The 15,019-nt window shown below is 49.5% G+C and overlaps 1 protein-coding gene and 1 pseudogene across 1 annotated transcript in view; both read left to right on the forward strand.

The window, feature by feature from the left end:
* NUP210 (nucleoporin 210) overlaps window positions 1-15,019 on the forward strand; it is a 118,104-nt gene that overhangs the window by 19,392 nt on the left and 83,693 nt on the right. Inside the window, exons 3-6 of the mRNA XM_037037453.1 lie at window positions 286-417; window positions 6,563-6,659; window positions 9,391-9,541; window positions 11,311-11,443. Of these exons, the coding sequence (XP_036893348.1) occupies window positions 286-417; window positions 6,563-6,659; window positions 9,391-9,541; window positions 11,311-11,443 (513 nt within the window). The remainder of the gene's footprint in view (window positions 1-285; window positions 418-6,562; window positions 6,660-9,390; window positions 9,542-11,310; window positions 11,444-15,019) is intronic.
* LOC118980988 (uncharacterized) lies at window positions 1,125-1,225 on the forward strand (annotated as a pseudogene).

Here is a 15,019-nt window from a genome sequence, read left to right on the forward strand (position 1 = left end):
GGCATTTCTAAAATCCCTGGTTAGGGACAGGCATCAGAACAGCGCTGTCTTTTTGGGTGTTCACTCATACTGGAGTCCTTGTTGTTTAACTTAGTGGTGGTGCTTGAACAAACCTGCTTGGCTTCTGAGGCTTAGTGTGGTTCTTCCAGCTCCATTTTGTGGTGCTTGGTTTGTTGGTTGCTCTAGTCTTTGCCAAAGTGTAAGTCCACTTGACTTGTAAGGCCATGTAGGGAGGGTGGCAGTCATGGCACTGACCCATCTGACCCCTTGGTCTTGTGCCATCAGCCACAGGACAGGTTCTGCGCTGTGATGCCATTGTTGACCTCATCCATGGCATTCAGATCGTCTCCACGACCCGCGAACTCTACCTGGAGGACTCGCCCCTGGAGCTGAAGATCCAGGCCCTGGACTCTGAAGGTGAGGACGTCCCCCCGGGCATCTCTTTTTCTTTCTTCCCTTGTAACGGCCCTACTGTTTCCCACAGAAGGCTGCTTCAACCAGGAAATTAAAGTTGGTGCTGGGGCAGCACCGGAGGGGGCTTGAAGAGGTCTGGACCACTCTTGAGGTGGACCTAGGCCCATATTGGCAGAGGGCCATAGCTACTTCTGGTGTACACTGGTCTCTATATAGTAGGCTGATGAGTTTTTATAGTAGGCTTGAGAGCTTTTGCATTTCTTGGAGGCTGACTCCGTGCCTGCGCATAGGGACTGTGTTTTGTAAAGGCTCCTTTTTGGGAAATGATGTCTGGGTGATGGGAAGCTAGAAGAGGCTCCTGTTCCTGGGTCAGTGCCATGTTTGGTGATGGTATTGGTTCCTGGTCCAGAATGCAGTGTGTGAGAGTGTGTATTTATGAGTGTGTGCATGTATGAGTGTATGTATGGGTGTGGGTGTGTGAGTGTGTGTGTGTGCACGCAGCTGGGACACGGCTATGTTGCTGGCTCCATGCCCATCCTTCTCGTTTCACTGCCCCAGAGTTGAGTACCAACTTGCCTGGGCTTGGACCCAACTAGGGTATCTGTTATGCGTAGCAGACTGTCCTGGTTGTAGCCTGACCTAGTGGTAAAAGAGTGGAGGAAAAATTTGTAGGTTAAGATTCTTTTTCTTCTCTTTTTAAATTACATTTAATCACTTCTTGGCCTTTGGAGTAAGATCAAGTGTAGTATCTGTTCTTATCAGTTTAATTACATTTAATTAGTTTGTTTATAAAATTTATTTCTCAATTACATTTAACATATAATACTATATTAGTTTCAGGTGGAGGGGGTTGGGGCTGGCTAAGAAACAGTGAGGGGATTATGCAGTACAAATTGGCAGTTACAGAGTAGTCACAGGATAGTAAGCACAGCACAAGGAATGTCGTGAGGAATGCTGGGTAACTACGCATGGTGCCGGGCAGGTACTGGAAATATCAAGGAGAAAACTGTGCAAAGTGTATAACTGTTTAACCGCTATGCTATACACCTGAAACTAATACAAAATAATACTGAATGGAAACTTTAATTTAAAAATTAAATTAAAAAACATTAGTTTTAGTTGTATAAATAGTGAATAGACATTTATATATCTTACGAAGTGATCACCTTAATAAATATAATACATACATAGGTTAAGATAATTGTTGAAGAAAGTAAGTCGGGCAAAAGATGCCTTTAAGATGGAGGATCTTCCCAAACTTCAAATTCAAACCAAGTCTCACCTTATCTCTGAAATCTTCCCTGACCACCCCCACCCCCTTTTAAAAAATTTTCTGATCAGGGTGTCTCAGCCTAGGGAGTATTGACATTGGAGGAAGATGGTTCTTTGTGGTGAAAAGCTGTCCAGTGCTGTGTTATAGGGTGTTCAGCAGCATGCCTGGCCTCTACCCACTAGATGCCAGCAGAACTCCCCAAGGTGTGACGATGAAACATCTCTAGCCAGCACCAGATTTCCCTTGGAGGGCCAACCTTCCCTTCCTCCATGCGTTCACGCATCAGGTCAGCTGCCTAACTTCTCTGCTTTCTGGTCTGTGAAAGTGAGATAGTGATGCTTACCTGGGGGCTGGAAGGACTTGGTAAGAAGCATGTAAAGGGTTTAGTGCTGCATGGTGGGTAGTGGGTACTCAGTAAGGCAGGTAGCATCTGATCACCTTCTACCTACGGGGCATTTGCCAGGTCCTGGGGGTGCTTCCAGGGAAGGAAGGACTTGGCCTCTGTCCCCATAATCTCCACCTTTGAGAGAGGTCCGTGTGTAAATAAATGCCCACGTGCATCTCAGGAGGTACTGTTTAAATCAAAGTAGATGGCAAGTGTGAATGGACTGCAGAGTTAGGGAGAGCCAACCCCTGGGAAGGTTGGAGGTGGGGTGTGGAGGACAGAGGTCAGAATAGTTTCTTAGAAGACATGATGACTGACTGAGCCTTGAGGGTGTGGAGTTTGCAAAGGAGGGAAGGCCATTTTGTTCTTGAAAAGAGTGAAGTTCCGACAGAGGGGAGATACAGGATGCTGCGCACCAGATTTGGCATTGGGAAGCTTAGAAAGGGGTTTGTGCAGTGAAGTGATAGGAACTCACATGCAGGACCCGGGGGCAGGGAGTGTTCGTGTGCTCTTCTTGGGAACAAAAAAACCAAATTTGAGCCAGGCACTCCTCTGTACACCTTACATTTTCCAACTCATTTCATGTCCAGGTGATGAGACTGTGGCACAGAGAGTGAACACAAACGTGCACACAAGGACATAGGTATGTAGTCAGTGTTTAGCAGAGCCAGAGTCTGAGCCCCAGCCTGGCCCCAGAGCTCACCCTATTTGCCAGGAGTTAGCAAACTTTGCGAAGAGCCGGATAGTAGACATTTTAGGCTTTGCTGTCCATACAGTCTGCTGCAGTGACTGAGCTCTGCCATTGTTGCCCTAAAACAGTCTTAGATGATGTGTAAATGAATGGGCATAGCTGGGCGGTAATAAAACTTTATTTAGAAAAACTGGCAGGGGGCCATATTTGTCCCGGGGGTCATATTAAGTTTACCCATCTGTTCTCTCCACCACTCTGTTCTATTTCCCATCTTAAGTCACATTTTTTAAAGTCACAGGTTTTTAAAAGATTTAAAAATTTTTATCACTATTTTATACCACAGGTGAAATTCACCTGTTTAAAATGTATAATTTCATGTTTTTTAATATAGTCAAAAATCATGCAAACATTACCCTTAATTGTAGAGTTTTCATCACTATGAAAAAGAGGCCCTATCTCCATTAGTAGTAACTTCTCATTCTTTCCTGTCTCCAGCCCCTGGCAATCACCGATCTACCTTCTGTGTATATAGATTTGCCTATTGTAGACATTTTGTTACCGGAGAAACCCTGGCTCTTCTTGCCAGTGCAGTAAAGAATTACAGATCAGGAAGTCTGCTGGCGTCTGAGCAGTTTATCAGTGCTCCGTTTTCTAATAGGAGAGCAAAGGCAAGAGGGGCCGGAGCGGGATGGCCAGAGGCCCTTCCTCCCACCATGTGGCGAAAGAGTAAAGAGGCCCAGGGAACAAGTCCTTTGTTCTGATGACTTATATAGTTGGTGGGGTGGGACGGAAGAAGTTACATATTGCTTGACAGGTAAAGGTGGTGCCAGCTTCCCTCGGGGAGACGTGATTACCCAAACATAAGTGTGGGTCGGGGTCTGCTAGCCTGAATCTTTTGTCTTCCTCCAGGCTCTACTTGTTCATTTTGTATACATGGCAGGAGGCAGGCAGTTACCCAAAGTTGTTCTATGGGCTTCACTGTGGATCTCTTTCTTCTTCCCCCTTCTAGGCCTTGGATGCATACACAGTCTCAAGGTTTCCTTTTCCCAGCTAGTGGAGATGATACAGACCTTCAAGGGCTTCCCCCCTCCTGCACTGTCATAGTTGACTTGTGTTGTTTGGAATGCCTGGCGCTCTTATTGAACCAGGCTCAGGACCTATGGGTCAGTGAATGAGACTTTGCTCTTAGCCTCCTTTATTAAGTTCTTTGTTAGATTGCAGTGGTGAGGACCCTGCCTTTATTTCCCTGCTGGCTGCTCATTCCTAGCTGCTACCTAAGGGCTAAAAGGCATTGCCTGGCAACCAGGACTTGCTAGCCTCTGGCCAGAAACGGCTGCGCAGTCTCAGAGTTCATCTTATGCTGCCTCCTGCCACAATTTCATAAGGATAAAATGAGACAACATGTGGCCTTTTGTTACTGGCTTTTGCTGAGCATGTGTTAGTACTTCATTTTTTTGTGGCTGAATAATATTCCATCGCATGGCCAGACCAGTTTGGTGTGTTCATTTATCTGTTTATGGGCATTTGGGTTGTTTCATGTTTTTGGCTACTGTGTATGGTGCTGCTGTGAACATTCGTGTGCAAGTCGTGTGACACATGTTGGAGATGCACCTAGGAAGTGCCTCTCGGGTGTAGTCCCAGGAGTAGAACTGCTGGGCCATCGGCAGCGTCTATGTTTAATTTTTTTTTGAGGAACCGCCAGACTTTTTCCTACAGCAGCTATACTGTTTTACATTCTCACCAATCGTGTAGGAAGCTTCCAGTGTTTCCACGTCCTCACCAACACTCGTTACTGTTCATCTTTTCTGTTACAGTTAAGTCATTTTATTTTTCTCCTGGCCGTGCGTCCTTTCCCTCAGGCCATTAGTGGCAATGTCAGGCAGGCAGGTTGTTGCCCCTGGCCCACCCATGCAGGACAGGTGCCCAGTGGCCTGTGACAGTCGCCTTTCCCACTCCTAAGATTTTAGTGGCACATGAGGACGGTTCAGCATAGGACATTTAGGTTCAGCAGCGGACTTACAACACCAGATCATTCACAAATCTCCCAAATCAAGGCCCCAACTTTGCAGTGAGCAGGTGGTTCACTCCCTTCCTCATTATTCCCTGGGAGGGTGTATCACTTTCTAGTTGGTAATTCTTGCCCAGAAATCACTGGATCAGAACCTCTATTATCTCTTCTTTGTTTTCCCTGAGCCTGTGTCCTTTTTACTGGGTACAGTCTCCTTTGTGAAGATGAATTTGACCCTTGTAATCTTTGAGGATATAGCAGTCTCAGGGGATACATTTTGTCTAGATTGGTGTGGGTGTTCGTCAAAAAAGACTCTGCTTCTGGCTCAAGAAGCAATGCCCTGTGTGCACCGTGCATTGTGCCAGGCCCTTTACAAGTGCAGTTGTTTACTCCCAGTGGACCACGCTGCTTGCATAGACAAGGAAGCTGAGGCCCAGAGAGCTTAAGTAACTTGCCCAAGGTCACACAGCTCATGGGTGGCAGAGTAGGGGGTGGAATTCAGGATATCTGACTTCGTTGCTTGAGCTTTTGTCCCCCAGGATACACTGCCTGTGTCCTGCTGCAGTATTTTCCCCTGGACCTGGGGTCCCTGCACAGCACTGAGGTTTATCTTTTTGCCCCGAGGCTGTCTGCAAAGTGCCTGCATTGAGCTGACATTTTTCGTAGTATTTTACAGCCCAGACACCTCATATACAGCAGAGATGCCCCTTCCTTTTCCCTTCTCCTTGCCTTATGCTGTGTGTTCTGCTCGTCTGAACACCTTCCACCATTCTTTGCTGTTTCTGCTCTCAAAAGCACCCATTCCTTTAGGCATCTCCTTCCAGACATTCTGTTCTCCGGGGACCTCTCCCTGACTTCCCAGGAAAAGTCTGTCCCTCCCTTATTTACTCGCTGTGGTCAAGCACAGACAACACTTGGAGGGCAGAACAGGGACTCCATTCCTCTGGACTTTTCTGTTTGATGCTGGACTTTGAAACCAGCAGTCATTTGGCAGGTGTGTGTTCAGTTGAATTGCTTAATGTTTTTCCGCTGCCCCCTGAACCAGGACAGGGGAGGCGCGTCCTATGGAGACTGGACACTGGGTTTTCCTCCTCGATATCAACTTGGCTCTGAGGCTGCAAGGTCCCTGGCTCTGTCTGCCCCACATAGTAGGTGCTAATAGCTACACTAAGAATGTCTTTACAGAGTGTTTAAGACTGAATGTGAGCCCTGTTCCTCTGAGAATCATTGCCCAGTCATCCACTGGGCTCTGCTTGTTCTGACACCCTGTCCGAAGGTGCACAGATGCAAGCCATGACTTCAGAGCCAAGGCCAGCTGCACGTGGCTTACTGTCTTCTCCGCCTTGGGACCCTGGGAGTCTCAGTGTCCAGGTGAAGAGACAAGAATAGTCATGGGAAGCCTGGTGGTTGGGGATTCTGCCCCCTCATCTGAGATTCTGGATAGGGAGGTGGTAGGAGGCATAAACGAATCAGGCCCCAGGAGCCGCTGCCTAAGCTGTGAAGTGCTTACAGGTGCCAGAGGTGATAGTGTTGCCACCGCAGTGACCCATTGTGAGCAAAGGCAGAGGTGCGGTGGCAGGACACGAGCGTTCATCTGCGACGAGCCTGCGTTCCCATCCCAACTCAGCCAGCCTCTCCTGGTCACGTGGCCCGGACCCTTTAAGCCTTAATTGCCCCCTGCCAAATGGAGGCACGGTGCCTCCTTTGCAGTGATGCCAATGCTTTCCCTTCTCTTGGCCGCGGGGACTTAACTCATGCATTTTTGCCTTCCTCCCCCATCTGCTCTCATAGGGAACACATTCAGCACCCTGGCTGGACTGGTCTTTGACTGGACGATCATGAAGGACACGGAAGCCAGCCGGTTTTCCGACTCCCACAATGCATTGCGGTGAGAGACGCCTCCCCGGTGAAGGGAAGGGGATGTCACTGGGCTCTGAGTGGGCCAGGAGCTTTCATCGTGGCCATCATCACTGTCAGCGAGGGGTGCAGCCCAGGATGATTCCCGGTGTGCTGGCCAGCATTCCCCCAACTGGGTTAGGAAAAAACATTTCTGCCCACACAGTTGTGTAGGAAGTTTGGTGCTATTGCAGGCCACTGGGCATGTTCTGTGGGAAATTGTCAAGGAGGTTGGGATGTATTTTGCAGAAGAGAAAACTTGTCCTAGGTAATGGGGTGCAGGAGAAGGGTTCTGTGTGGTCCCAGAGGGCAGCCCTTCTATCAGGGGGCCAGTTAATAGGGAGATAGTTTCTGACTAAGAGGACCTTCCAGCAGTGACAGCCCTTCACAGGTGCGTGGGGCTGCGTTCCCAGCACAAGGGATACGGGATACAGATGGGCTCCTGACTCATCTTGACTCAGTCACTCTGCCCAACAGCCATGCAGGCCTAATTTTAAGCCATTTGTCTCAGATTGGTAAACTATGGAGCTAGGCTTGAACTCAGATCTGTATGAATCTTCACTGTGCAGTATGGTAGCCACCACCCCTTCCTGGCTATTTGCATTTAAATTGGGTAGAATAATGAGCTCAGCCCCTGAGATGCACTAGCTGCATTTGCAGTGCTCATTCACTGTGCGGTGGTGGTGATCCCCTGGACAAAGTAGGTGTGGAGCATATCCATCACTGCCGTGAGGCTTGTGGGCCAGTTTGTGGGCACAGACCTAAGCCTGGGCTTTGCCCCTGTTATACTGCATTGCCTCATGCTTTATCAAGTCAGCTTTTAAAGAGTATAGTCCCTTTGAGGGGGAGGAAGGTTTGGTAAAAATTTTGCAGCCATTTTGCAAGTACAGTACAAAAAGCGCATTCCCTAAGCCATTTGAGAGCAGGTTGTCAGCCTGTTGCACCGTCACCCTGATGACTTTCATATGTACTTATGACCACGAAGAGCATCTTCCTGCGTCTCCACAGGATAGTCGTCAAAATCCTTTGTGGCAAACCCCAGCCCAGGGTCCCCATATGTTGTCCTGTTACTCGGGCTCCATCAGCCTGGAGCAGTTTCATGGTCTTTGACTTTTGGAACCTTGGCACTTATGAAGATTGTAGTCCAGTTATTTTTGTAGAAAGTCTCTTATTTTGGTGTCATCTGCTGTTCCCTCCTAGTTAGATTCGAACTTCGCATCTTTGTCAGGAATATCACAAAGGTGAGGTTCCCTAAGCTAATTGCATCTCACTGTGATTTTGTCGGTCCATCACTGTCATCACTCAGGTAGGGTATCTACCAGGGAGCCTCTTTATAAAGTCACCTTCTTATCTCCTTGCAATTAGTAGGTATTTGGGGGGGAGTTAAGAGTATGGTATTTACACTTTTAAAAGTCTAGCCTAAGGCGCTAGGAAACGTCCAGGCCTGGCTCACAGCATCTCTGTGGCGGACACGCTCACGTCCTGACGCTGTGCACACTGAGGCACCCTCCTGGGTCAGAGCTCTTTATGCAGCTCAGGCTTCCATCTGTGTTTCTTGGAGGAGCTCTGGAATTGCTGGTGTCTCGTAAAGCCAGGAACGTGGGCGTTGTGGTCAGAGAGATCTGGATTTCAGTGCAGGCCTCATCACTTCCCGCCGGTGGCCCTAGTCAAGAAATGTAACCCATCTGAGCATCAGCTTCATCTTCTACCACACAGAAGTAACTGTTGTGTTTCCTCAGGGCGGCCGTGTGGTCAGCACATGGACTGTGTTTAGAGCCCTTTCGGGGCCTGAAACACACTAGATATTCAGGGGGTGCTGGTTCCCTGCCCCTTTCTGCACCACCAGGCCTGCTTCCTGCCATGACAGGCCCCTGAGCCTCCAGTCACTCTGAATCTGAGCCAGCTGTGAACACAAATCCCAGGTGCATTGGATTTCCATTCAACTCAGCATATGACAGCTAGAAAGATAGGACAAGGAGATAAATCATCATGCAATACAGTACCCAACAGACCTTGGGGAGAATGAAAGCATGTCTAATGTATGGCTCTTGTAATTTGTAAATCACAGGCTGCAAGTAAGAAATTGTTTCAAAAGGGTTCCTCAAGCTAGCTGTGCTTGTCAGCACACACTCTTGGGAGAGTTCTCACACATCTCAACTTCTCTCCCTGCCTGGGGCTTCTCCCCACAGCCTATCCCCAGAAAGAATAAGATGTGATGTTCCCTTGTCCAGATGCTTGGAAGTTGGTCATTGAGACTCATTCCCCAGGGGCAGGAGCCAGCCCAGGGCTGGACTGAACCCGTGGCAGGTGGCCCTGGGGAGCCTGGTGGGCGTTTTTGACACCACCCCAGCTGAGTCTGTAGTCTGGGGACTATTTCTTAGTTTCCATGGGCCTCATCTTTCACATCTATGAGAGTGAAGCATTTCTGAGTGCGTGATTCTGAAATTTCAGCGTTTGTCATAATCATGTGTAGATTTTGGTAAAATGTAGACTGCCAGGCTTCACACAAATAAGGGCCTGGATCAGGGGCCAAGAACCTGCACTTTCACAAGGATGTTGGCAGTTCTGATGTAGGAAGTTTCGGGGACACATTTCTAAGCAGCACCAACTGGGGCAACACCAATTATTTCAGCGTCTGGCACCCACCTGGGGTCCTGATAGATAATGAATATGCTAGGTTCTTTGGTCCCACACGTCAGGTCTGACGACATGTGCTTTTCCAGAATCCTCCCATTCTCGGAGTCGACGTACATACCACCTTCCTACATATCAGAGATGGAGAAGGCGGCCAAGCAGGGGGACACCATCCTGGTGTCAGGGATGAAAACTGGGAGCTCTAAGCTCAAGGCACGCATCCAGGAGGCTGTGTACAAGGTAGGCCCTGGGCCCTGGGGGATGCCTGGCTTTCTGGGTGGAACCATACACACATTCAATAGTGGAAATGAGGTCCCCTACCACCGAAGTTTCACTATTCATGAAAGGGGGCCTTCAGGGTGTAATTCCATGTTTTCATTTGTTCGGTTTTGTTTTTGGGGGCCATAGCTTAGCAAGGTGGTTGGGGCACCTGAGTGTACCATCTAGAGCCACAAAGCATTCATTCTATTCTTAGTTTTGAGGGAGGTTCAGGAGCAATGGAATTTTCATTGGCTTATTTTCAACAACTACTCCACTGTCCTAGAGTAGAGACACATCCACACATCTGGGGCTCCGTGAACCTGAGGTGCCCTCCGTGCTGTTGCTTCCTGTTCTGCACTGGCCCTGATACAGGGGGTCACATTTGTGGAGGCCTCAGCCTCCCTTCACCCCCAGTATTGATCTGAGCCCACCAGTATCTACTGCTCTATCAGTGCCCTGTTTTGAGAGGGTTACAATGGAGGAAAAGAATGGGCTTAGTCACAGTCCTGGTTCTTTTCTGGTTCTTGTGGACAGACGTCCACCCTGACCATGCCTTCTGAGCTCTTCCTTTGGTTTGCCTGATTCCTGGAACACAGGCAGGAAGGTCGTGGTACTTTATGTGCCGTTTAATTTGTAAACTGTCAGATGAAAGAAACCTCCAGATTCAGTCTCTTTGGTGGATTATCGAGTAGTCTGGGGGGACCCAGAGAGTTTTGGAAACATGGGAGGTGCCATGTCCCAGGGTTGACCCTACAGCTCTCTGGAGTTAGTACATGGAGACAGTTTGCTTCTTAGGATTCTGGGCCCCTGGGTGGTGTGCAGGGCGGGACAGGAACCAGACCACTGCTGAGCTAGAAAGGCCCCCTGGTCCCGCCTGTGTTGGTAAACGGCTTCCTTGCCTGCCTTGCGGGAAAATACTCACCGTAGATCCTGACCCAAGGTAGGAGCTCTGTGTGCTTTTTTCTTTTTTAACGAGTCAAAGATATTATGTAACTTATTGCTAAGCCAGGAAACCTGTAGGATGTTACCACCAGGTCAAAGGAGAACCTAGATAACATGAGTAGATGCAGAGCTGGTCAGTACCCACTTGGTGGTGATCGGCCACACCCCACCAGGGAAAGTGGGTCTGCACATCTGTGGATGGGGACCGTTTGCTTTGCCATCAGTTTTCTCCAGCTTGCAGAGCAGTGGGGCGGTTTGGTGGCAGTGAAAGGTGCAGGCTCCACAGAACGTGATGATGAAGGCGCACTGTACAGGCAGTCTTTCCCCCACGTCAAGTTGCCGATGAGGAGGTCTCAGTGCAGAGGGAGAGTTGGGAGGTGGGCAGGGAGGGGCCGAGAAGCAGGGCCTGGTGCTCACGGGACACACACCTCTCCCTTTCCAGGTTTGCCTGAGGTTTCCCAACCTTGCTGGCCTTTAGGGCTTCTTTGGGGAGACCCCTTGAGCCCTTGGTGACCACAGCATATGTGGCTATCACTCCTGGGTCCTCACTTTCCTTTCTGTTTAATTGTTATTGTCAACTGACCTATAACACACTTAAAGTGACCAGTGAATGCACACCTGCCATACATGCAAGGCTACCCCAAGGCTTTGGGGTCTGAGGGTGTTGCCTTGCTTTTTCACCCCGGAATTTCCCCTCCCCACATGTACATAGTAAAAAATTCTAATGATTGCCTTTCCCTTGCCCACACCCCCATTTCTATTCCTCCACCCCACCTCACCTTTTCTATGCTCTCCTTTATGCGAAGAATGTCCACCCTGCAGAGGTCAGGCTGCTGATTTTGGAGAACATCCTTCTGAACCCAGCTTACGATGTTTACCTGATGGTGGGGACCTCCATTCGCTACAAGGTGCAGAAGATCAGGCAAGGAAAGATCACAGGTGAGTCGTGAGTCAGGTACGACATACATAATGTGACACCACTTAACCATTCTGTGGGTGTGCAGTCGGAGGCATCAGGTGCGTTCACGTGGCCGTGCAGCCGTCGCCACCATCCGTCCTCAGGACGCTTCTCATCTGCTGGAACTGCACCTGCGTCCCTGGGGCTCGCTGACTCCCGTCCTCCTCCCCCCGCCCCTGCAGCCCCCGTTCTGCTCCCCTTCCCCGTGAACTGACTTCTGTAAGGATCTCAAATAAGTGCGATCATACAGTGATTGTCATTGTGTGACAGGCTTATTTCATGTAGCATAATGCCCTGTAGGTGCCTCCGCGTGGTAGCCTGTGGAGGATTTCTTTTCTTTTTAAGGCTGAATAACATTCTGTGTACAGACACACCACATTTGTCCATCTGTTCACCCGTGGATAGATGCCTGGGTTGGTTCTGCCTCTTCACTGTTGTGAATACTGCTGCTGTGAACATGAACGTGCAAATATCAATTTACGACCCTGCTTCCAATCTCTTTGGGTCCATATGCCGTTGTTTTGAGAATGCCAGGAGTCATGGGCTTCACACTGGACTGGGTTTTACCCTTGATTAGCCACTGACTGCTGGGCAGTCTTCACAAGCCACGTCCCCCTTTGGGGACTCAGTGTCTGCGTCAGAACTCTTGAGGCCTTTCTGCCTGTGCTGGGAGGACAAATTGAAGTAATGGACGTGGATTTGTTCTGGAAATTCTGAAGTGCTGTCTGCGTATGTGTGATGCACTTCATAGGGTGAGTGTTCTTAATGCAGCACTAATCCTACTAAGAATTGTTATTATTATCGTTTAACGCTGACATGTTTCATGGTTAGAACACAGGGCATCAAGCATGTCTGGGACATGAGTGTTGCGCTCGGGTCCCTCAGTCTGAGGGCCAGGTTGGGCACCTGTGGGGCAAGGTGTTTAAGAAGCTGGAGATGCCCCAGCTTTCAGTCACCTTGGTTGAAAAGACGCCACCTTCACTGACAGGAATAGTGCGGTCAGTCATGACTGTGTGGAAGAGGCCTTTGCCCCCCAGAAGGCCACAGGAGGCAAAATTAGGCCCTCCTGCCTCTGGGCCCAGTTCTTGCTGATGTGTGTGTGTGTGTGGGATGGAGGGCCAGAGGAGAAACATCCAAGGTATCGAGAAAAGTTGTGGGTTTGGTCACGGACATGACACAGAAGTCAAAGAATTAGAGCACGTGAAAGGTCCCTGACAGCAGATGGGCAGGTTGCCTCCCTTTCATCCGTGAGGTAGTGAGATGGAAAGTTCCTCGAAAAACGAACTGTGTCATTGAAGTACTGGCAGGCATGGGGCCTGAGTGCGTCCCAGAAGGATGCTTTGGGAGAGCCAGCAAATAAATGTCCACATGAACAAGAAATGCAAATGGAAATTCACTGTCCAGTACTTTTAAAGATGGATTGGTTTTTTTCCAACTGAGATATCATTTACATCATTGTCATTTTTAACATGCTTACTAGCCAGGAAAGTCGGGGGAACAGTATCGTTACGGGGGACATGAATTCCAGCAAGGGCCTGTCTTACACAGCATCCCGCAGAGGAGAATTGTAGGCTAGAGGCCGGTTGCATGGGCCTGTTAACATGCAGATAAGTATAACGCCACATTAATTCTTTATGACTTTTTAATTTCGGGGTTTTTTTAATGTGATTTTTCTTTTTTCCTCCGTATTTTCCTTCCTTTATGTGGCTGCTTGCTTTGCCGCCAGTCCCTTTACTGAGCACCTACTCTGTGCCGGCACTTGGCTGAGGCTGAGCGTGCAGTGGCCGGCAGGGGTGCCCAGATCCCTGTCCTCATGGCATGCCCAGCCCAGTGGGGGCGGAAAACGGCCAAGCCAGTGAGGACCCTATGAACATCTCGACCAGCAGGGACCCACAGTGAGGGAGGAGAGGGGTTCTTGGTGCTTGTAGAGGCTTATCCATGTTGCTTACAGGACGATGTTTCTGGTGGGGGCCACAGGTCTCTCTCCTCAGTTTTCAGTCCCGTTAGCATTTGGGTGACTTGCAGACATGGTGGGCACAGTAGCCAAATTATTAGGACAGAAGTAGGAAGGACATGCTGGCTGAAGGAATTGGTAGCTGAAAAGAACTCAAGTGATTGGAATGGTGGAAATTACTCACATAAAATGCACTGAGGTTTGGAAAACCAACTGCATGGTTGGATGTGTGCTGGGGGCCTGTGTCAAAGACCCAGATGTGGAAGGGACTTAGAACCTCATGTATCTTTGAACCGTGGCTGCTCGGAACTAAAGCAGCCTGGGCTGCATGAGCAGGGGCTGGAGTCAGAGGCAGCGGAGTGGGCTCCCTGCCGTCCTGGGCTCAGGCCCACCACCCCAGGAGCTGCTTCGTCATCCCTGGACGCTACATGGCACGGGGTCAGGAGACTCTTGACAGTCAGAAGCACATCTGGGACAGTCAGAAGCACATCTGGGGAGTCAGCCAAGGTAGGAGGAGTCAGAGACCATGTGTCCAAGAAGAGCACAAGGGCAGCCTTGGGGATGGTCATCTACTGTCTGCAGGTGGCTGTTCTGGGACCCCAGGAGCAGTCTTCCCCTGTTTGTGGGCAGTGACCCTGAACATCTGCAAAGCCTTGTATCTTCAGTGCCTTTAAAAAGTAATGTGCTTTGTGTTACAAGAGGTATTTAAGGATCCAAAGAAGCGCTTCATTTTCATCCTTTTAGTGTTTTGTATACACAGGGTAGGTTTATAATTGTTGGTATGCAAATAATACAATAATTAATAAATAATAATATGGGAATAAACTCCGTGTTTCACATACTCATAGCTGTAAATCTACTTTTGCCCCACCTGTGTGGTTACATTTGAGTTGTGCAAGATCCTCCAAGAGTCAGTGTATTCATTTTGTAAAAGGGCCTCATTCATTTGGAGAACTTTAAACAAGGGAGGAGGCTAGCGGTTCATAAAGCAGCATAAAGTAATGCTGCTTAACTGAGCAGTGGCGTTATTTTACTATGACGTGTTCCCTTGACTCACTGCAGCCACACTGGGTACATGGTCTGCAAGGATCACAGCCCAGCTTGGCTGGACTCCCTCAGTCAGAGACGAAGAAATGATTCTCAGTCCTGGTGTGCCTCAGAGCCACCTGCAGGGCCTGTCACACGTGGTGCTGGGCCCACGCCCTGGGTTGGCTTCAGCAGACCCGGGGCAGGGCCAGTTCTGTGCTGCTGGTCAGGGTACCTCGCACTGAGAACACTCTGCTCCAGGGCACGTTCTTGGGGACTAATTGGAACACAGAAAAGATGCCCCAAGTCAGGAAATAGGCATGTTGCCTCCCTTTTGGAATTCTCCTCAGAATCTCTGAGAATTCGGAAGGCTGCTCCAGCTGGAACTCCTCCCGTGTTGAGCAGGGAAGCTGTCAGTGGTTCTCGTGCAGGGCTGGGGCGGGGCCACACCTGTGGGCTGGGGCGGGGCCATACCTGTGGGCTGGGTGACTGGGTGATCAGCCAGTGAACTGGCTGGGGCGAGGGCACGTCAGTGGTCAGGCTCTCTGGTTTGAGTCCCAGCTCTGCTCTTCACCCA

This window comes from Sturnira hondurensis, unplaced genomic scaffold (genome assembly GCF_014824575.4).
Source record: "Sturnira hondurensis isolate 20B ecotype Veracruz unplaced genomic scaffold, ASM1482457v3 Scaffold0023357, whole genome shotgun sequence".
Taxonomy (NCBI): Eukaryota; Metazoa; Chordata; class Mammalia; order Chiroptera; family Phyllostomidae; genus Sturnira; species Sturnira hondurensis.